Raw genomic sequence first — 22,955 nt, forward strand, 5'->3', positions numbered from 1 at the left:
GGTGGAAAGTTCTAGTCCAGAAAGTACAAATACAAACTAAGGTTTTGTTTCAATCAACCAACTGAGTGACAGTCACCAAGTACTCAACTGAATGGTTGAAAGTTCCAGAAGTCCAGAGGCTGTCTCACACACTGCCCCTAAGAATGGTCAGGTTTCAAGTACGCAGCATGTTAAGTGAAGACTGGTGCTTTGCGAATAGCATTGCATACTGGAGATTATTTATTGGGGGGGTTCAGGGTTGAAAACATAGGGCGGGGTTTAAAACAGTTAGGTGGGGTTATGCAAGATGCACTTAGTGGTGGGTGAGGTACAGAAAGCTTGGGAGATTTAATTATGCGAAAATGTTCAGAGGGCAGAATGAAAAGTTGAGTGTCTCTCTGAACCAATCAGTTTGTAGAGGTGGGTCCAAGCAACTAGAGGAAGTGGGACCAAGACATCTGACTGGTTAGCCCCGCCTCCTCTATTTGATTGGGCCCACCTCCTTTATAATCTGATAATCATTTTTTTGTTCTGACTGTTTTTGTGTAAATAAAACTCCCATGATCATATGGAAACTGGGGCATGGCTCATATACTGGTTACACAGTGGGACCGTGGAAACGTTAGCATAGCCACGGGCTTACTCTATCATGGAGGGTGGGATTTTGCAGCAGTCCTGGGTGGCCGTCAAGGGCGAGGTCAGGTGGGCCGTGTACGAGGCCTCCACCACCTGCTTGTTTCTGTTCACCACATCCAGGTAGCGGTTGAACTTCTCGCGGATCTTCTTAGCCAGCTGAAGCAAGAATTGAACAGAGCGTCACTCAGATATACCAGCAAAGTGCATTAAAACCAATAACACAAACCTCACATTGTTAATAGAGAAATTAACACACACACACACACACACACAGGGAAAGAGAAAAAAAGAGACCACAGCCCGGTTTTTTGTTTCACTCATTTCGAGTTTTGGGTGTGTGTCTGTGAATAATATATTCACAGACAACACACAGGAAACCCATTAACCACAACACAGTAACTGCACCCAAACTTGAGTGCGGCTTTTAATACAAAGATTGCAGCACCGCTACACACACACAGAGCTCTGGAAAAAAATGAGACCACAACCCAGTTTTTTTGTTTCACTCATTTCTTGAGTTTTGGGTGTGTGTCTGTGAATTTTATATATATATATTCCAAACTACATCATGGGTTTTCTGTTTCTCGTTAATGAAGGGCTCCTTCGTTGCTTTACAGAACTTCATTCCTGCTTCTAGCCGCCCATTACGAACTGTCCTAGCAGTGCACCTCACACCTGCACTTAATGTTTCCCTTCCTTTTGAAGGTCACTTGTTGTCATCACCCAATTCATGAGAAACTGTCGGATAAGTTAACGTTCATCTCTGGCATTACAGAGTCGCTTCCGCCCCCTACCTGGCTGGTTTCTGCTCGTTCCCAGTGTCCCCTGCTTCACCTTATTCTTGGTACTGCTGTCTTTTAGGAATTTTGAACCTGGAAGCCGCCCACTGCTCAGCGTAGCCTCTGCCAGCAGGACCAGCATTAAACCAGGATTTAAAAATGCAGATTATATATACGTAGTACTCCCGGCATCCTAGTTCTTTGTACTTGCGTATACCCTTAAAATGATGCCGAATAACAACTTACGAACATTTCAAGTTCCGAACGGCCGTTCAGAATGTAACTCGTCCGTAAGTAGAGGAGCATGTGTGTGTGTGGGTGTTTTAAATTTTTTCCAGAGCTGTATATATAAAAATACGCAACTTTTCACTTTATAGAGGAGTGCTAGTTTACAAACAGGTTATCACTGGTTACAGTCATTGCCACAGCAGTCACTCTTACACTGGATTTATAGTTTGTGGTATTAAGGTGTAAACCATCAATCAGCGATACCGAACAAAGGCAAGAGCCTTTATTATATTAAAAAAGAAATAAAACACACAATCTGACTTTGGCTCGATAACCAACAAGAACAAGGTGCCGAGAGAGTGAAATCAAATCCATCAACGTTAAACTTTCAAGGGACGGCAATAAAAAGGACTGGGAGGGTCTGGGGCGCCTGCTGCTTCATAATTTCCAGTTGCTGGAGCGTGGCAAACGGAGTCTGCAGACAGTAAGCGGGGCTCCGTCAGCCGCGCACATTGACAGCGGGTGGGGGCTCTCATTTTTCTGGTGGGGTCCCAGGGGGCTCATACAGCACTGCCGCTCCTGAGCCCCAAAATGTCTGCTCTCCTTAACCACGCCCACACAGCAAAGCTGGTCGAAAGCCCCTTTGCAGCAGCACCTCCGAGAACATGAAGAAAACCTATAGCATTTCATAACCACATCCTTTTCACACTGTCCTATTACAGGCATAAATCACACACAAACTTCAGCATTCAGTGTGCGTTCTCTCTCATACATTATTACATATACTACAGGGACCGAAGAGGCCAGCAACGTCACCCTGTTCTCAGGTCACTCGGTCATTCGTCTCTCTTAAATTCCTCCACGTTTCAGCCTGCAACGGTCGAGAATATGGTGCCACCGAGTACAATGGATGGGCCAAAAAAGCAGATTTTCATTCACTTTGTACAAAATATACCCATGTTTTCATGTGGGGCATTAAAAAAATAGCCAGTACCGTCATGCCGATTTCCCAAAAGAAATTAAAAACAGAAAAACATTATCCAATGCAAATGCACAGAGGGGAAAAAAAATCCACAAATTATTCCCAGACTCTTTGCTGGAAGGTCACAGATTTAAACCTTTTGGCAAAAACCTATGAACAAATTCAGACAGATGGAAATGTGTGCAGTTAACTAGATGCACATACGTCTCTCTACTGGGAAGAACAATGCCCGTGTTGTGATGGAGGTACCAGACCAGTAAGGGGGTCTGCAGATGCATCCACATGCACCCCTCCCCCACTCGGAAAGCACCGCTGTAGGACTTACAGATCACACCCTCCAAATACACCTTCAGTACCCCGCAGCATCAAAAATGTACCGATCAGCTTCAACCCATATTTAAGATCCACTTTTTAATTGTTTACGCTGGTCATGGTCACATGGGTCATTACGTGGGTCACGTGGGACATTTTGAGAACTGAAGACTTGCCACGGCCACATGAGCGAATCAGACTTCAGCCAAAATAATTCACTTAGTTTTTTTAACATATAAAAAAAGGAATCACACAATAGAAAAACAAATTAAATCAGTATGTATTTAAACCATCTCCCTCTTCCTGCTGCGTGTTCTGATCTTGTGGGGAATTCTTTAATTTTCTCCTGCTGTCAGACACTGGTCACCCTTGAGATGTCAGCGGTCCGAGTTTGGCAGATGAGAGTAATTACAGAATTAGTGCCTTGCATGGCAAATTGGAAACAGTGGACCGGGTTTGGCCCCGGGGGCTGAAAGGCGAGCCTGCGCGGACGTCCTGTGATGGCTCTGCGGTTTGATTCAAAGCCCCAGCAAAGCAGAACTAAGCAGAGGTGCTTTGGGAAGACTGACAGCACACAGGAAACCCATTAACCACAACACAGCAACTGCACCCAAACTTAAGAGCGGCTTTTAATACAAAGATTGTAGCACCGCTACCAGAAAGCAGAGTGGGCAGCATCCCAATATCTGACAGACGTCTAAAACAAACCCTTGTGTTCAAGGGTGGAACTGCCTCTCACCTGCTGTACTTCTGTCTCGCCATTAGACGTTTTTTCGGTGTAAATGAAGGAGTTGAATATTCTCTGCAAAAAAAAAAAAGACAAAAAAGTATAAATGAATCATTACAGCATAACTGAAAAACACACAACCAGAAATGTAACTGAACAAAGGGAGGGGGACAGTTCTAAGCCCCCTGAACAAAAACCGTGTCACAAAATCACCACCCTAAACCTAAACTGTACTTATGACAGTATTATATTGTAATATCAGGACAATGGAGACAGTGTAGGATGATGGTAGGAAATGTGCATGGTAACACACAAAAAACTAAAGTTAAACAGACGCCAGAAAAGGTCATTTCCAAGTGCAGCACAGGCTAGTAAAATTGGGACTAGTTCTGACACGTCCACATAACACCTCTGACAACCTTCAGAGACACTCCAATCCAGGCAAACTTCCAAAACACCCGAAAGGAGTGAGGGGAAAAGAAAAAACGGCAACCCATCCCGACCTTTGCGGGCTGACTGCGGAACGACCTCCATTTGCAGGCGGCTTTTGATTACTGAATCAAAACATGGACTTTAAATGTTTCAAGCACTGTCAAACATTTCCCCGGACGTACAGTACATGCACGGGCGAAGGCGCTGAGCTGCGCTCTCTGGGGACGCGGAAGCAGCGTGAGGCTGTCCAGCATTGACCGGAATCTGGAAATGTTTCATCTCCAAACGTACAGTTGTCTTCTGTTTACTGCACGAGTCTTAAGGGGAAGCGGAGCTCGCGCAGACTTAACTTTTTTTCCAGCATAAATCAGCGCACTACAAAAGGAGCATACATAAATAAGCAAAACGAGTGAACATGGCTGGGTTGAAAAGGTATTACGTTTTTTTCCCATTAAACTCTTGCGCTCTTTGTTCAGACATCAGAAAATAAAAGTACATAAAACGAAGATGGCAATTAAAAATAGTTGTTTATGAAAGTATGGCTTGTATGCGCAGCTCGGCCTCTCACTAGCACCTGCAACGCGAAATCAGGAACTGCAGGATCTTGGCTGCCCACTGGAAAATTTCCGGACCACTCGTTTGTGGGATTTTTGTGCACAAAAGCTGCCAGACTCACCTTCACAGCTGTAGCTGCAAACACAGAAAAAAAGTAAAAGCGAATAAATAATGAACACGCGGGGTATCGATACGGACGGGGGGGGGGCATCGAGTTGCTTTAATTTGAAGAAGCTGGGGCTTCTTTTGAAGAAGCATCCTATAAAACGATATGATTTGGCTGTTTCATTGAAGCCGACGCATCTGCTTTGCCTTTTCCCCCCGCTATGAGCCTCGGCTGGCACAAACGACCCTCCCCAGGTCCCACATTCCGAGTTAATGTGAAATTCACACCGTCCCTATGGCGAGCCAGGGCATACCAGCCGGGGAGGTGCAAACAGCAATGCAAACCCCCCCTGCTGTAAAAAAATAAAAAGCTTTTGCTTTGTACTAGCGGCCTTTCGGGTTCTGACGAAAAAGGACAGCGTTGATAAAAGGACACAAACTACACCGCTCGGCAAACTGCTCATATCAATAACTTAAACTTTTATTGGGATTAAGGAAGATAGAAACTAAACAGACTTTAGACCCAGAGACACGCGTTTGAGACGCGAAAGGGCTGCATATGCAAACTGTTACCTTTTATTCATAGGACCGGTCACACGACACGCGCGCACAGGCACGCGCACGCGAGACAGGTGCCCCTCCCGTTAGCGCCGCGCGCAGGGCGAGAAAACGCGCTGAAGTTTGTTCGGTAAATAAATAAAGTTTGCCAAACACCACAGCGCCTCACGCGTTCACTGCCGAAGGCGAAGGCGCGTTAAACAGGCAAGCAGCTCAAAAGCGTGACCAGAAGCCAACCTGGAGCACGTCTGCTGATAACACACGGCCATCTTACTAAGCATGGAACAACATACTGAGCTTGCGGATTATATTCGAGGGCCTGGACTAATGCATGGGTTTAAGTTATCAGCATCTTCACTATATCAGGGGCACGCTGTCAATGTCTCTGTAGAAACATTCTAGGAATAATTTAAAATTAGATCTCGACCCACAATTCCTCCCGATTCAGTCCCCAGTAACCGGGTGGCCTGTCTGGTTACAATAGCAGGTCACTGCTGCTAGTATGACCTCAAAATACTCGGATGTGGTAAAAACCATTCTCCTTATGTATAAGACGTGTAGCCTCAGCAAAACTAGTTCGAGAGGAACACAGTAAATGTTTGCTGAGCTGGGGTACTTGGGTCAGTTTGGGAGCCCCACAAATAAACAAGGTGGATTTCTGTGGCAGACGATGACTGTTGAAGGCTAACTTTTTGCTCTGTCTTGGCAGTTCCCATGACTGCGCCAGGAACGGTAAAACCTCCGAGTGAGGAAGTAATCGGAGCGACCACAAGACGCAGCAGGACTACACAATAAGCTGCGGCGAGAAGGCACTCGAGCAGAAGGGACTTAAACCCAGCTCGTCAGTTTGCTCTAAATGTCACCACCTTCCCAGGTCCGACGGTGAACAGACCGCACACTTTAAAATTACTTTTAAGTGAGAGAAAATAGGTCAGAGTTGATGTGACCCTCACTGGCTGTCAGAATATTGACTGGGCTACACCCAACTTTTACAGGAACACAGGTCATGAAAGATAGTAAACAACAAAAGAGATATATTTCTTTGTTCTTTGTTTAGAAAGTAACCACGAACCACGAACACTTACACAGCAAGGCATATAAACAATAGATTTGTGTTACCCAGGTCATTTGTTCCCCCTACCGCACCCCCACATTTCTGCTTCATTTGCCATTGTGCGGCAATTCATTCATTCATACGTTCCCCCCAAAGCTGGTGTTAGCATAGCACATCTGAAAATAATTACATCTGCCATAGGTCCCAAAAGACTGAGTGACTGGGATATGCAGCATTGTATCTATGAGGAGAAAAGCCATGGAACTATCCTTCACTCCGAACAGTGGTTTGGCGGAAAGAGAAAGAAAAGAAAGAATGTTTACTTCTACAAAAAAAAGGTTGACCAGAAAAACACTACACAACTGAAAAAAGTCTTACAATTTCAAACATGCATTAAGCAGTGACTCAGTGGTGTTGTATTGAACACTGAACAAACAATAACTAGCTGTTCTTTGCTTGTTCTGAATCCTAACAACCCCAGCGTTAGATCACGCACATCCAGTTACAACTGCAGTTACAAATAACTGTAACCAAGCATTTCCTTCCCACATTCAAGGGAAGACGAAGGCGGATTCCAGTGGGTACGCGCCCGTGAATGTCTTCAACGCCACATGCGAACTGCAGAGCTTTCGTGAAAAATGTGCTTCGCATGTTTCCCCAACATGAAATCTCTGCAAAGGCAGTAAAAAGGAAGTTACCAAACCGGACAGCTATTTCCTATGCTTGAGGGCTGCCTGAATGTGGTATGGACTCAGAAACAGAGGTTTATGAACCCCAACACTGAGGAGGGGGTGGGGGAGAGGGAGAGCATTATGCCAAGACTCTACTCTTCACTCTCTGTGAATTTCATGCCTTGCTTGATTCCCTTTCGCTCCACGAGTAAGTTTTTCCACATAAATGCTTAGCAAGGATTCAAAAACCCCAAAACACAAGTGGGACCTCACTCATACAATAATGCGATGAGCTTTGGTTACGGCAACTCGTCCTGCTATAATATTACTGCAAAGCAGTAAAATGTTTAATTATGTTTTTTCATTTTTAAATCTACAAGTTTGGTTTATTTTAGTAAAGGTACGCCCAGGTTTTCCTTAAAAAAATCTTGATACCAACCTTTTACAATCTTTTCAGGACCAGTTATGTATGAGATGATATTGTACCAAAGCCCCGCCTTTAAAGCAGATCACAGCAGCTATTCAAGATCAGGTTACAATAGGTTACCGATTCCAGATCTTTCCTTCTCCCCTAATATTCCTTTGTTTCAGTAACTAAAAGGCTCCGCCTCATTCCCAGTGCCAATTCAACACACACGGCCAAGAGAGCACAGCCCAGCCTCTCCTCACACAATATGTCAGCAACCGGCCTGCTGTCAAGATGGCCGATGCAGTCAAGGCCAGATGCAGTCACGGTTCGCACAAGAGTCCCGAGGAAGCCAGACTTCAGTCCTGTACTCTGCACCAGACAAGCTCACCGGCTTTCATCTAGCCACATCAGGTCGGCAGTCAGCTTGCAATCATCAGGACTTCAGGACCCTTACTCAGTAACAAACCAAAGGTGTGGGTTGGGATTTTGTTTCCACAGAGGTGGCCGGTAAGACGTTTTCAAATTCAGTCCCAGTCCATTAGGATTTTCATTATTTTGACCCTCATAACCAAAACTTTGAGTGGCTATTCAAGTCCACTGGTCCATGGATAAGTGACTGATGAAATAAGAGAGTTTAAGCTGCAATGCAATCTTCAAGATCAAGTGAGAGTAAAACTGCAGATTCTGAGATGTAGAGATAATTACCCCGACCGGTCAGTTAATGTATATGTACCCAAACTCGGTAGTGACTAACAGCAAAGAGATTCCTCCTTTACGTTGAGCTTCCTTAACTCCAACGTGGCAATGCATTCAATCAGTTACAGAACTGCGAAGATGAACATAAGACACAAACAAGCACACGAGTCATTACTACTTCTCTAGCTGACGCATGTTTCAAATTAAGCACCGCTCCACATTTGGTCTGATGATTCTCCCGGTCCTTGACAGAAGCGGGCTCTACCCACCAGAATGTGGCGTGGCATTGTGCCAAATCCAAACCCCCAACACCCACATTTAGCCACCAGCTAAAAGCCGAGCTCCACGTTCAAGGGACGTGGCTGGCCGTCGCAGGTCCACCGCAGCCCTGGCGGGAGCTGTAAGTATATCGCCTGGCAGAGCAACCTCGTCTAACGGGAGCCAAACGTTACCACAAGTGCCTGGCCCTGCCCACTGCCCTACTGTACACTGTCGCCCGGCATGGACAGTGTGACACATGTGATTACACCAGTATCCAATTAAAAATGGGGAAACATTGCTCCCCACTTTTGAATCTGACCAACAACATCCACCCAACTGGCCTCAAAGCCAGACCTGACTGGTACGTATTTGGGGCTGAAAATTGGTCCAGTTAAGATTTAATAAGTTGTACAGTTTGTGAGAGAATTAATCGCGCTTTTGGGCTACTCCCAACCTGATGAGTAGGGACCTCACTTTCATTTCCACAGTGGAATTTCACAACGAATCTCTTGGAAAAACATTTTCCGCTTTGATACCTACTTCTGTTTTTTTTTTGCAGGTTTCTGCAGGAGAAAACTGAGGGTGAAGTTGACCAATACGCCTCCAATTGTAGTGCCCTTCTATCAATTTTCACTGCATCCCACTACCCACTTACACAACTGTCAACAATCTGATCGTCTAGGTTAAGTGAAAGTTTCTGCCTCGCTTGTTTTCAGGGAGAATTGGGAGCGTTAAACAGAATATCAGATTCAAGATCAGATTGCTTTTCTTGTCACCAGTTGTGAGTGAGTTAAATCACAAGACCCCTCATTAAATCATTTTCTCTGTTTTACTGTTGAGCTTCGGTTGGAGGAAGAGCTTCCTCAGAAATGCCAGATTTCACACTAGATAGTGAAACGTGTGATCAGTGCAGTTCTTGAACCGGCTAGTCGGGACGCTTTCACACTCCATAGTTATGGCCTGCAGTAAAGAAGGGAGGGAAGAAGGGGAAAAAAAAAGAAATTCAGGAAACACGCTCTGCTCAGCTTCAACCGCAAGGCAGCCTGGAGAAAATGCTGTCAGCCGTGGTTTGAGATGGCGGGGAGAGAGAGGAGAGAGACGGGACGAGGTAACCAAAAAGTCACTCCTCGAATAGCAGGTCCTGGGTGCCGGGGCGTCGTATGGCTTGGAGAGAGACCCCCCCCCCCCCCTGAGTATGACTCTTCCTGTGGCCATCTGAACCACACCAGGTAGTCGAGCTCAAGTTTGCTTCTCCACATTCTCCAAAAGCATGATCACGGGTAACTTTGTATTTTAGTTGGCAACTTTAAGCAGCAGAAAAACTGGAAATGGGCTGGGAATTAACTCTGTCAAAAGGCAAGAAAAGGTTATAAAACTTCTGATATATCACCTGCACACACAATATGACACATTACAATCCATATATCACACATAATACTTCCTATGTATAATAGTTCCCATGCAATTCTTACTGCATTTCCTGAGGAAAACAGAGTTGAGTTTAGACTTAAAATGTCATTAAGTGCGACTCCGTCTGCAGCAGGAAACAAAAATGCCAAAACACACATATAAAATGCAGCATCTCCTTCCAATGTCACCAGTTTAAGGGAGCAGGCAGGGTGGAGTGTTCCATTACTTGTAACTCAGAGGAACCGAGGTGGGGGGGGGGGGGGGGGGAGTGAGGGGCTGACCTTTCTTTTCCGGCCTTTTGGCTTGAGAGGAATGTGAGGATGATGGAGGGAGCAGGATTTTGCGGGGGGGGGTGGGGGAATCCTTGATCCAATGTCTGATTTACCCCCCCCATACCCCGGCCCCCAACTTGACCCAAGCTGACCCCTCAAAGCATAGCGCTATAGCACCAACAGCAGCTGACATTCTGAGATGGTCCCAAAAGGCGTCACGGGACTGTCAAGGAGTTCACGCCCCTTTGTTTACAGGGAGAGACGAGGCAGACCCAAGCCCTAAAATATCCCCCTGTCCAGCTGAGGGCACTCTCCGTTCGCTCATGGGAGTTTCACGCAGAGAAAAAATGTTCTGGGGGCAGAAAGGTAAATGATTGGTTACCTCCCTGAATCAATCAGATTGCAGAGAAGGTGGGTCCAAGCAACTAGAAGAGGCAGGGCCAACCAATCAGATGTTCTCAAGTTGCTTGGACCCACCTTCGCTATAATCTGATTGGCTCTCTCTCTGAACTAATCATTTATCCTTCTGCCCTCAGAACGTTTTTGTGCAAGTAAAACTCCCACGTGCTCTCCCTTCCCAGCCGAGCATTCCCAGCGAAGGCCAGAGGCCTACCGCATCGTACGCTCAGCCTAGCAGTGCCGCTGCACCTTTGTGCTAATCGAGGCACCTGCTGTTTGCATTAAGCTAGTGCAATCTAAGTCACCGAAATGACTCTGTGGTGAGCCGTTAGCAGACTCGCTAATGGAGCATGACTGGCTGGGCCCTATGCTGCTGGACACGGCATCCATGCTGGGGGGGGGGTGAGGGCCAGGTTTTCCTTGTTAGCCCCTGGCAGGATCCCCCCACTTCCCCACACGGAACGTCTCAGCTAAGCTAGGCGCCGTCCTTCTTTAAAGTCCGAGCCAGAGAGTTTGAGGGGAAATCCCACCCAAAGAAAAACAATATTATGTTGGTTTTGTTCATCCCGCAGATGCTGTCCTCAGTACCCAAAGGAAATTGTATTACATGCTCCGCGGACAATAAACGCACACTTCAGCTCTCGCGGAAAAATATGTAAATAAATAAAAATCGAATGGAACGCCGTGAAGAGCGGGACGACGCTTGGAGCCGAGCCGCTTCACGTTGGTCTGCTGGGAAGAGATGGAGGCCGCCGCGGGGAATACACCCGGAACATTCCGGGGAGAGAACCCAGAGGCTCCGCCGAGGTGTCGGCCTCTTTCAGCTTTTCACCGGCCTCACGTAACAATTAGAAACGCAGCTGGGTTGTAAAAGGATCCACAATCTGGACAGAGAAACCCAGCATTTAGGGGGAAAAAAGAAAAAAGAGCCTTTGAGCGAGCGACCGAAAGGGAAAGTAATTTACTACCTCAAAGACCTTCGCGAGAGAGTCAGAAGGCATGGTTTAAAACATCCTATTACGGCTGACTGAAGAAAAAACATTTTCGCTCCAATTCCCTTTCCAGTGTGTATATTATGCTTTGTTCCACACAGTGCACATTCTCTCCTAAGCAGACCTTTTATGGGACATCATAGCCTTTGCTAAATCGCTATAAAGCTTCGGTTAATATTATTGGAGAACATAAAACTAAGGCAAGAATTACAGAACCGAAGTGCGAAACTGCAGCTGCTAACTGGCATTACATCGCGGCGAGAGTTTGACTCGATGGGAGCTTCACCGTGTTCCAAGCAAGCTCATATTTTGATTTCCGGGCCTTTCATGAGACAAGATATTCACCAGCTTCTTCTGTGTTGGTTCTGCCTCGAAGACGTGACCCAGGAAGTATGGCGTACTTAAATTCACCATGTGCTCCTGAACTAAAGCGTGAAGCAAGTTTGAGCCTGGACGACTCCTGTCACGATCGGCTGGCATGTCTTGAAAATCAGCGGCCAAACCTGTGAATCTATTGTTTCACGGCAGCACAAAACATAACCCACCTGTAACGTGGGTTTCAAAAGAAAAGCTTTGGACCAGGACTCGCCTTTAAACTTCGCCCGACTGTGAACTTCGGCATTTCGTGGCTGCGATTCGGAGAATGAAATCGCAGACTACAGCTGCTCCCATAAAGCAATGAGAAAGGAGTGCAGTCGCGCAGAGCCAAAACACCATCAACTCACAGGGTACCGGGGGGGGGGGGATTTGAGAAAACGAATGCCCACAGATGTGTGTTTTTACTGAACTCCTCATTAAAACTAAGTTTTTCCCTGTCCTGCTGCCAAGAGTGAGCGATCCAGTAGGTCCTGAAGCCCGCTGTGAAGTTTCGAGGGCCGCCAGGACTCTGGCGTCGCAACGGACTAATTCCTGAAACCTTCTCCTGCCCGGAAAACAAAAGGTGAAAGCTGGACAAAAGGCTGAGCAAATCCCAACTCAAAGAGAGTGAGGAATGCCGGAATCCGGCCTTCCCGCACATAAACACGAGCGTTACCGAACGGTTTTAATAACGCCACATTTTCACAAGAAATACATTCACCATCTTGAACATATGAACAATTTTTACAGTGCGCATAAAAATATCGGTCACAGGTCCAAAAAAAAAAATCTACAACCACGACAAAAAAATAATAACTGATTGTAAGGAGATGTAATAATTTTTCCGCAGCTATAAACTCTGAACACCTTGGCCTGCCACACCAAAGTTGGTCCGATTTATAAATAAAGCTCTGAATCGTAAAGCTCCACAGACACTTTGGTTCACTGCACCACACAGAGAATTAGTCACTGAGCAGACACTCAAATCCAAAAACTAATGACAACTGCTACCCATTCATACAGCTGGGTGTTGTACTGCATTAAGATCATTCCTCTTAAATCGAGAGCACTACAGCGCGGCTCCTACACATATCAAACCGGCAGGCTTCACCTCGAACCCATATCCTTCACCACTAAAGGCATCTATACCAGAAGGATGCAAGAACCCTTGTGATTTCTAGACACCTTGACCAACAAAGTAAACTAACCAACTACTAACTGTGAAAAAGACCTACAAGGGCATTCAAACCAAGAGGATAGTGACTGATAGATGACAGAAACGGAGACAAAACACAAAGGTTCACACCAGGAGCCAACGGCCCCTAGAGGATGGTTCATACATCTCCACACGTGTCCTAGTGGACCAGTCCGATTTGAACTCATGACACGTTTGACGTCACTACGCGTCTCCGCAGACCGTACTCCAAATCTGTGCCCACGCAGCGGCGTATGCGCAGCCCTGGACACGCTGAGTATGATCGATTTACTAGCCTGCCAATCACCTGATGCTTCTGACGGGCGTTAGGGTACAGACTATTGACAAGTCAATGAAACTGTTACACACATGTACACGAGTCTGCATGCACATGCATCTGGAATCGACAATCTCACGCCAGCCGGCGTCAGCATCATTAAGAAAAAATATAAATACAACACGCTGTATACATGTGTATGTGTAGTATGTATATGTGTAGTATGTATGTATATGTGTAGTATGCGGCTAGATCGGAGAAGTATGAACGTTTCTGTGTACCCATATGCAGAGTGAATTCGTGAGTGTCGCGCTTATACGGGGAAGTAAAAACCAGCCTTAACAGTACTTCACAAGACTATAAGCACTTCCAGAAGTATCCTTCAGGACCGATGCACAACCGATCCGAGTTTGTATCTATCAATGAGCCGGGTGGTAAATAGTTACCAAGAACCGGCGTTCACTCCAAACAGTGGATCTAGAACCGTAGGAAAGGTGTATTTTTATTCGAAATTCCTATGAGTTCAATCACCGTTTCAGTGTCTGATTCAGAAGTGTTATAAAAAGACCTGGTACCCAATAGACAGAGGAGACATTGTAGGAGATGCTTGGAAGTGAGGCAGGAATGCTCATCTATATTGTGGTGTGATACATGTATCCAGACACAAACAGAAAATGTGTATCATAATATTTACATGCAAAACTAATGCAAAAAACAGATAGTTTCATATGGGACTGGACCTGTCTGATGTCCGTCCCCCCTCCCCACTTTCAGTTTAACAGGCTTACAAAATGTATTATCCTTCTTAGCAAGGTCAGGAGTATCTGAGGCATGTCGTATATAACAAGCGCCTTCCCACGTTCTGACGGACGGCCGCTGACCGTCTGCATGTGGCGAGCTGGAAGTGACGCGACGCGGCGGTAGAACTGGCTGGTGAGGCATCGTCCCATAACCGCGAGAGGACGGGTGGCCAGCGGCACCCAGATCAGACAATATTGCCACCATCCAGAAACACGCTCATTGCTATTCATTCCCCCATCCCACCCGCCCACCCCCATTTCTTAAAGGAGGGTGGTAAAACCATATGTACATTTCAACATTGTTATTAACTTGACAAAAATACACCCAGGGAGAAACCGTGATGACAAGCTCACCTCCCCTTTCGCAATATAATTTCCTTTCATCGCCCTTTAATTTCATTTTCAAGACTTATTTGTGACAGGCAGTGTTATAATTAGTACACTGTGCTGTGAAATATATGGTTGCCCAACTCCAGACTGTGAAGAGAAGATGTATAAAGAGACAAGACATTATACAATAATCGTAAATATCCACAGTCTGCAACTGGCGGTAAGGTGGGGGGCAGTGAGATTTTAAAGGCTGATTTATACATCTGCGTGGAATGTCAGCCGTCAGGACGGCACAGCCTCACGCACACCACCCCAGAAATGCAACATGCATCAGGTGACGCCGCATGACAGGGCTGCTCAACTCTGGCCCTCCATTCCAAATCCAGGTCGTGTTTTCAGTTCTCCCATGTAGTTAGTTTAATAATCACTGATTCTGATTGGTCAGAGGCTTCACACCTGGCTCACAGGTGAAGGAAGGCTGGAAAATCAGGAGGGCTCAGTCCTTGAGGACCACGAGGTGCTCAGCCATGGTAGAGGATATGCAGCTATTCTATACTAACGGCTCAGATTCTATGTGGAAGTATAAATGAGCATTAAAATTAGCGTTAGCTGTACCTCTGACGAGGCTGTTGGAACACTGGCTGTGCAGGTCCTAGACAGTGTCCTCATTAAGGATCCAAACTGCCTGAAGGAAGAAGCTCTTCCTCAGCCTGGATGTTCTGGCTTTCAGGCAGAGGTAGGAGCCCCTGAACTCAGCCGAGAGTAAAGCCCATAGTCGGGGTGGCTGTGATCTGCAATGGTCCTTTAATTGTTCACTCTCTCAATTATTCGTCCCTCATTCATTTTTTCCACAAAAAAAAAAGATTCAATTGCAAATATAGCCATCATGATTGAAATGGCCTTACACAAGCTATCAAGTACAAAAATGTGTGCTGAGGTGTTCGTCATGAGTAGCAGGGCTTCTAAAATTAAGCCCCAACTGATGACGGAACTTCCTCCCATGGATATAATACAGTATCAAAAATCATTTGAAGCCCCAAATTTATCATCAGGAGTCAACGAAGCAGGTTACAACAGAGCTGAGACGACCCAACAGGAGAGCCCGGCAGAAGAGAAGACTGCTATTTACATTCCAAAGTCAAATCATTTCACACAAGAATGTGTGGACGGGGTGTTGAGTTTCAGAGCGGCACTGACAGGAAGCACAGCTCTCATCACCTCAACAGACATGCTAACGACGGCAAACGGCAGACAGACCCGAAATATCAAGTGCCCATTGTCTAGCCTCCCACACCCAACCACGAAATACACTAAATTCTTCATCGAATGTTCTTTTAGGGCATGATCCAAGGATCACAGTCAGCATCCTTAAATTTGCGGGACTAAAAATGATTTTGAGCAATTACAGGGGTTTATCCGACCAGTTTCTACACTTTGGTTCCAGGAAAGGAGTCTTCCCGTCGTTTGACTGTTGAACCACCCCACTTCCATGTTTCAAACTCCCCAAGGACCTGCTGTTGTACCCTTTGACGGGTCCCTTAACACGAACTCTGCAAATATTTTCAAAAATAGTGTAAACAATGTGGGGTTCCGTGGAAGAAAATAGTTGCCACAAAAATATTCACACCACATGCAAACCGCTTACCATTATCCGCTCACTGGGAATTTCTCTCTCCTCTTTCATCAGCCAAACCTCTGCTACAAACCCACTTCTCAGGGGCAGCTACACTGAAGTGTTCAGTCTGCAGCAATACCTTGTTGTGTTCCCAAACATTCTCTATTGCATCATGCCACAAATACCCCCTTCACCATCTCCTTGTGAAACTAGAATTCTAAAATGTCAGAAGAACAATTTATTTAATGCAGCTGAAAAATGCAGCCTTTGGACTACTAGCTAAAGTTAAACTGCTTAGAGATGGGAGACCCACGGAAGGCTTACGCCAAGGTTCGAGAATAAACAGCTAGGAAGACAGATGCTGGGTGATTCTGTTAGCATTTCACCTTCTTCCTTTCTGCCTCTGACGCCTTGCTGCCTTTCAATTAGCCGCCCCTTCAAACAAGTCATATCTCTCCTTTAATCTCCCAAACAACCCTGGGCAGCCATAAGGGAGCACAATTCCAACCTCATTTCAGGTTTCTCCCCGCACTGTGCGCCGAGCCAGGGACAGCAAGGTCAAAATCAGTCTGCAGGCAGCGTTTCCAACAAAAACTAGCAGAACCTGCCAGGTCAACACAGATTATGTTTGTAAGTATAACAATCAGAAAATACTGCATCTATACATCTCCCAAGGGCTGTGAATATGAGGAACGACTTCCAACTGCAGTTTTTCAGTGATGCAAGGCCCCCTTTTTCACTAGGAAGCTCACCACGCCAACATTTTGGGCAAGAGGGAACGAATCTGCACACCAACCATGCAACGAGCCCGTCCATACTCCCCACAGAAATGTTTATTTACACAGTTGTTAAATTCTCTCTCGCCGCAAGCCCTGAAACCTCCCAAACGGCGGTTTGCCGTCAGAACTTTCAATCAGTCGCGACCGGCACAAACTAGCTAAAGCGGACAAAGGCTGTCGAGTGTGACCGAGCGCAAGACACAAAGACGAGAGCGATCGTGCCAGCAAGCTCCGGATTCCAGCTATTTCTGTGTAGTGTTTGTGTCACACACAAGACAACACTTCTGCCTTTCATTAACTCTCCAATAAGTAAACCATCAACAGACAAGGGCAATTAATGGATAATTATTAATGGCACTTGTTTGCCTGTTGCTGGGAAAGTGTGTCCCGAGGAAGGGGAGCCTGTGGAACGGTCCGAGGGTAATTGATAGAGATAAAGGGCTTTGTGAACACCACGGGGAGCGGGGGGCTGGGATATAACTTACATTTGTGGCTACAACTCAGCGGCACTAGGAGTATATTACCCACCACCTTGGGCCCCCGCCCCCTCTGCAGACCCCCCCGAAAGTGTTCAGAATTAATGGAGTGGAGTTATTTATTTATTCATTGCGATGAAAAAGCAGCACTGGGTGGACAGTGACCTCTCCTCCGCTGTGCCATTGTCTGCCGCCCCCCCCCCCCCCCAGTGAGGAGGCCTGACTTAGTCTGCCGACGTCCGAATCAGCCAGGAGACCAGACGCACCCCAAAGTCGCTCATGTGGGACTGAGAGAGGAGACAAACACGCAAAATAAAACCGGACCAATAAGATTAAGAGGGAGAGGAGGCGTTCCTCGCCAGCGGGATCAGCCTCTTAACGGCGGAGCCAGTGAAGGCGAAGCACTGCGACGTAAAGAAATGGGGAAGCGGAGAGAAATGGGAAAAGCAGATCAGGAAGAAGGGCCCCCGGCTCACTGCTTATTAGAGATGCAAAGCCTCCAAACGGGGGTGGGGGGAGGGGCTTGGGTGAATTCACCGGCCTATTCACAAATGCAGACAAAACGGGGAGCACCACTGGTAACCCCCCCCCACCCCCCCATTTCTTTTTCCTGGCCCCTCCCCCCCTTTCTTCAGTTCCAATCACTCCTTACTTGTGTTTGATGAAGTCTGAAGCCCACTGAAATGATCTTCCTGCCTCTGCTCCGCGAGAACCCAAAAGATCACGCAAAGATTATCACCCCCCCTCCCCACCCCGATGACGTCTGGATTCAGTGGAATCCCCACTTCAAATAAAACCACGCGAGAGACTGCAGTGGTAATTTAGCGCCATATATTTTACAAGAACAATTGTGTGAAATCTTTACTTGGTGATTCCCATTCGGAAACGTCTGACCAGACCACGGTTTAACCGTTTTCTACACATTTTCAGGAGGTTTAACATATCGATCATCAAATCTTCAGGACTTAGTACAGAAAAAAAAATATGGGTCAAACAAAGAGTTACAGACCTATCATTGTACGAGACAAACACAAAAAGCTTTAGAGAAACAAAGGATTTGGGCACTACGTACTAGAAAGATTTCCAGCTCTAGTACTTTCATGTGAAACGCAAATATCAGTGCGTAAAAACCGAAAAGATCCATAAACATCGAAGCATGCTGGACATTTGAGGAAATTCACCCAAAACAAACTTAAAAAATGAAATTATGCAAAATTTAAAAAATAAAATACCGGCCATGAGCATCCAAGTGTCACTAACTGCCTGTTGTGCTGCCTGTTGTGCTGGTGAATGTTGTGCCGCTGGGCACTCAGAGCTCCCTGTTTAGCTGGTGTGTTCCAGCACAAATTTTCACAAGAGACAGGGGCCGATTGGTCATCAGCCTCGGTTGGAGCTGGTTTTTGCCGTCGGCTCGGCGTGTTCCAGACTTAATAAGCAAAACACCCACGACTCACCTCAACTGGAAAACTATGTGTAGAAATGAAAAAGAAAAAAAAACAGACTGAGCCAGTCACTAATCGCATATAATTACAAGTTCAAGACTAATTATACCTGAATTCCATAATCTCTTGATTTTTTTAATCAGGTATGTTTATAAAAAAAAATCTCAAATAAGAAAAATTCTAAATTCAAGAAACAAGCAGGTTTTTAGCATAAACCATAAACAAAACAATGCTTCAAGACATTTAACAACAACACAACAGAATACCTGGCATATAATTTATATAGTATATACGAGATATAGAAAAGGAGAAAACACACCTGGATGGGGTGAAACAGGTCAGATCTTAACCTACGCCGCAAAACGGCTGGTTTGCTGCTTCGCTCCACCTGAGCAGGTAACACTAGGAGTGATACAGCGGCAGTGTGGTGCTTCTGAACCGCTAAAGACAGAGCGACACTATGCGAAAGCAAAGCAGGAAATCTGTGCTATGTCCGCTGCATCGGGTAAAAAAAAAAAAAAAAAAAAGACAGATTGAAGAGTACGGAAACGAAACAATACTCCATCCCAGAAATTATCAAAAACAGGAGAAGGTATTAAGAGCTCAGAAACTGGCATATCAAAGCCGTGGGAGAATCACGGGGCAGTGGGTAAAGATTTCGACACAAGCCCATTAGATTAGGCCAAGTACCATTCGGCAAGTCAATTATTTACTCACTTCTAAGTGTTGACTCTCTCTGACTCTCCACCTTCAAAGAGTCAACACGAGACTAAAGCCCCTCCGGCAGAATATGAAAACGCTCACTGGCATGTTTATGCTCCAAAAAAAAAAAACGAAAGCCATTTACTCCACGTCAAAACTTCACACTAGTTATTTTACTTGTCACGGGCTTCAGACTTTACCGGTAGAAACACATTCCCGGGCAATTTTGAGAGGCGTATCAGCCCATTTAACGCTGGTACGGCTAAGGCAATGGCGCATTCTTTGTATTGCTCTCTACATGCAAATTCATATAACTGTTAGGAATGGCACGGGGGGGGAATGGGGGGGGACGACAAAACTAAGTGTAATGAAGTGACGGCACTTTAACAGCCTTCAGGATCCCCCAATTCAGTTTTAAAATCAAAGTTACAGCTCCAGATTATTAAAATCAATACATCATACGTCTTAGCAACGAGGCCGGGATGGAAATGAATCAGAAAAAGATGAAAGGCCGTTTGGCCACATTGCCGGCGAGGTGTGAGGATCCCATCCGCAGATGCACGCCAGCATCCACCCCCCCTCCTCCTAGCAAAACACTTCCTCCAAACAATACTGCTCTGTGTTGTATTGCTGCTATTACACTGTATGCAAACAGCACATAGTGCTCAATGCAGACGTTTTAATGCGCAGAGAGCGATGCACAGCTGTACTGCACACGTAGAAATTAATGTCCGTATATCTGATCACTATTAAATTAATACTTGAACGCAGCAATTAAGTTCTTTGTAATAAGCACCAAAAAACCTGCCTTGTTTACATTTATTTAAATCACATGCTGACATTTTTCTAACTAATGTGGAGGTGTGCAGGAAATTTGTATGATGGGAAATAAATCGGATTCCAGGACAGAAATAATTTACTTTTACACAATTTACAATGTGGGCGAATATGTAAGAATATGATCGCAGTTCTCGGTGTCATCATTGAAACACATGGAAACACGAGACGCCGCTGGTACTGCACTGCACAAACAAGGAATAACCAGGAATCCAGATGTTTAATTAAATCAGATTCGCAGATCTGTCACCCATCATCTTCCCCAAAAAAGCGGCACAAGCCGATTCCCGCTCGATCGCCGCTAATGCGCAAACAAAGTGGCTTTTTGCAGGTTAACCTAACGCTTAAAAAACTGCTTTCTCTCCCCACCGTACGAACAGGTTGCAGATTAAAAGGAAAACTTGAACAGCTCTTCCTGGCGACACACGTTTCTTTCTCAGCTTCGGCCACTTTGTAGCCTGAACCCCCTCCGCGTCCCGCATGCAGTCGGGTCTGCGCACCAGAACGTTTGCAAACTTCCACCGTAACGCAACTGCAGCGACGGTCACCCTGCGCTCACCTGCATGGCGAAAACCCCCAGCTCCTGCGAGGACAGCTTCTTCATCTGGGCAGCCAGAACCTGCGCCTCTTCCAGGATGGAGGGTTCCTCGGCGCAGCCCTGCCCGCAGCACCAAAGCGCGCAGGCGGCCGCCAAGCTCCAGGCTGCAAACTTACCGCAACCCCAGTGGGCAGCCGGCTTCGGAAACGGCGTCCGATGCGGGGAAAATCCAGCTAAATACACAGCTCCTTCCAGCACCCATTTCGCCATGATTGCCTGCCTGGCTTGAAAGGTTTGCGAATCTAAACTGCTGCAAACCAAAAGGAAAACTTGAAGCGAACCTGGCTCGCGATCACTACCCCCAAAACTTTGGTTTCCTGAAAATCCTGCAAACGCTTCCCCCCGACTTCTGACCGTATCAGCAATGCATCGCCCTGCTAGTCACGCGTGTTAAACGCCGATCGGAATCACAGCGAATCATACTGATATAAAGCAAACGCTGCGCACATTAAAAACGAGCCCGAAGCGAGAGTCCGGAGCAGCACAATGGAAACGGGGGGAGACGGCGGCGGCGGAGCCAAACGCCGGCATGGAGCCGCCGCCACCCACGGATCCGGAGTCACTTCCCAGTACCTATATTTTCACACCAAAGTCCTGAAAGGTGCAGTCAAACTGACCATTTAGAGACACGTTATTGAAATTGTCTTTGGGTCCGATTTCAGTAATAACAATCACTTCAAAACAAACCAAATTAATTTATATTAACATCTGATCGTATGCGTTATTCTTAATAAGTTTTTTTTTTTTTTTTTGGGGGGGGGGGGGCGGTAATAGAAAAATCACCCGACAAGATCTTTAAATGCATTATTTCCGCTTCCAATTTTTAAAAAAGACAACTAGAATATTTTGAAAAAGTTTTTACAGAATTTCACGTCTAGGGGCCTGACAGGTCTTCGCATGTTCCTCAGCATTTGGCATCGACAATCTACACAATGCATCGTCTTTCACGGTCCGCTAGATAAGACTGATGTATGTTGGTAGTTTTGAAATAGTGCAGTTTTGCAGCGTTGCTTTAGGTATTTTTTCATTCAACATTTCTCTTCCGTTTCTTTGCAATGATAAAGTTAGAACAGAACTAAAGTGATTTAACTTTCAGCTATTTATGTTATTGCAGTAATATTAAGGTTCCTGGCATGAAGCGGTTTAGAGAATAGTAAACATATAAAGCAACGAAATGTGTTGCTTGATAGCAGTATTAGTCCAATGATTACTGAAATCAGCTTCAGAAAATAAATTGAAGTGCAGAAAGTACATATTTGACCACCTTGCTAAGTTAAAAATGAATTGCATATACTGCCTCGCGCCCGTAGCTTCCGGAATAGGCTTCGGAGCTCCCGTGACCCTGAACAGGACACGTGGCTTCAGAAATTGATGGATGGATGCAATTGCATATACAGTGAGTTTATTTTTTGTTTGTTTTTGTCCTGGAGCTGGAATCCAAAGTCAGATGGATCTGGGTAGAACCTTGGGCGGATTAAATCCAGCTAGATCAGCTGATAATGGGATAATTAAAGCAATAATTTTGACCAAAAAAGTAGCGGTCCCCAAATTCACAGATAGGCTGCTTTGGTATCAATTGAATTGCTGCAGATTTGACTATTTGTTAAGAAAGGTGCCGATTGATAGTTCAGTGTTTCAGGCTGGATTCGCTGGCATCACCGCAGGCAGCAGAAGCCGCCTTGCTCTCCATGCCAGACATATGCTACAGACCAAGTGTTGGGCACAGCTGACAGGCAGAATCTGGGCCGAGCTCTGCCGCCCTCCTGGCCAAGGCGAGGGACACGGTTCTTGAGAAGCCCGTGTGCCGTTCTGCCATGTGGCCCATTGCTCCATCCAGCCTGCCTCACAGGCACTGCATTAGTTCCATACAGCAAACTGCAAAGCCCTCGGTAGTAGTTAGCATAAATACCACATCCTTCTAAGAAATTTACATGGAAATATACAGAAAGAGCCCATTATATTGAGCATTCCCAAAAAGAACGATTACAAATCATCAGTGCTGGCTACCTGGCTAATTGCGTAATGACTAAAAATTAGCCTGAAGGGGGCAGCGACGTGCTAATGGATACATCTGTGAGTCCTGTTTGTAA

The 22,955-nt window shown here is 45.9% G+C and overlaps 1 protein-coding gene across 2 annotated transcripts in view; it reads right to left on the reverse strand.

Moving 5' to 3' along the window:
* LOC125716732 (VWFA and cache domain-containing protein 1-like) overlaps positions 1-21,366 on the reverse strand; it is a 39,987-nt gene extending 18,621 nt beyond the window's left edge. Inside the window, exons 1-3 of one of the 2 annotated variants that reach the window (XM_048989359.1) lie at positions 20,827-21,366; positions 3,656-3,718; positions 623-771 (exon numbers count right to left, since the gene is read on the reverse strand). In XM_048989359.1, the coding sequence (XP_048845316.1) occupies positions 623-771; positions 3,656-3,718; positions 20,827-21,075 (461 nt within the window). In that variant the 5' untranslated portion in view covers positions 21,076-21,366. Of the gene's footprint in view, positions 1-622; positions 772-3,655; positions 3,719-19,047; positions 19,203-20,826 lie in introns of those variants that run through there. The other variant, XM_048989361.1, reaches the window with a different exon arrangement.
* Positions 21,367-22,955: the final 1,589 nt, after the last annotated feature.

The sequence above is a fragment of the Brienomyrus brachyistius genome, chromosome 21 (genome assembly GCF_023856365.1).
Source record: "Brienomyrus brachyistius isolate T26 chromosome 21, BBRACH_0.4, whole genome shotgun sequence".
Taxonomy (NCBI): domain Eukaryota; kingdom Metazoa; phylum Chordata; class Actinopteri; order Osteoglossiformes; family Mormyridae; genus Brienomyrus; species Brienomyrus brachyistius.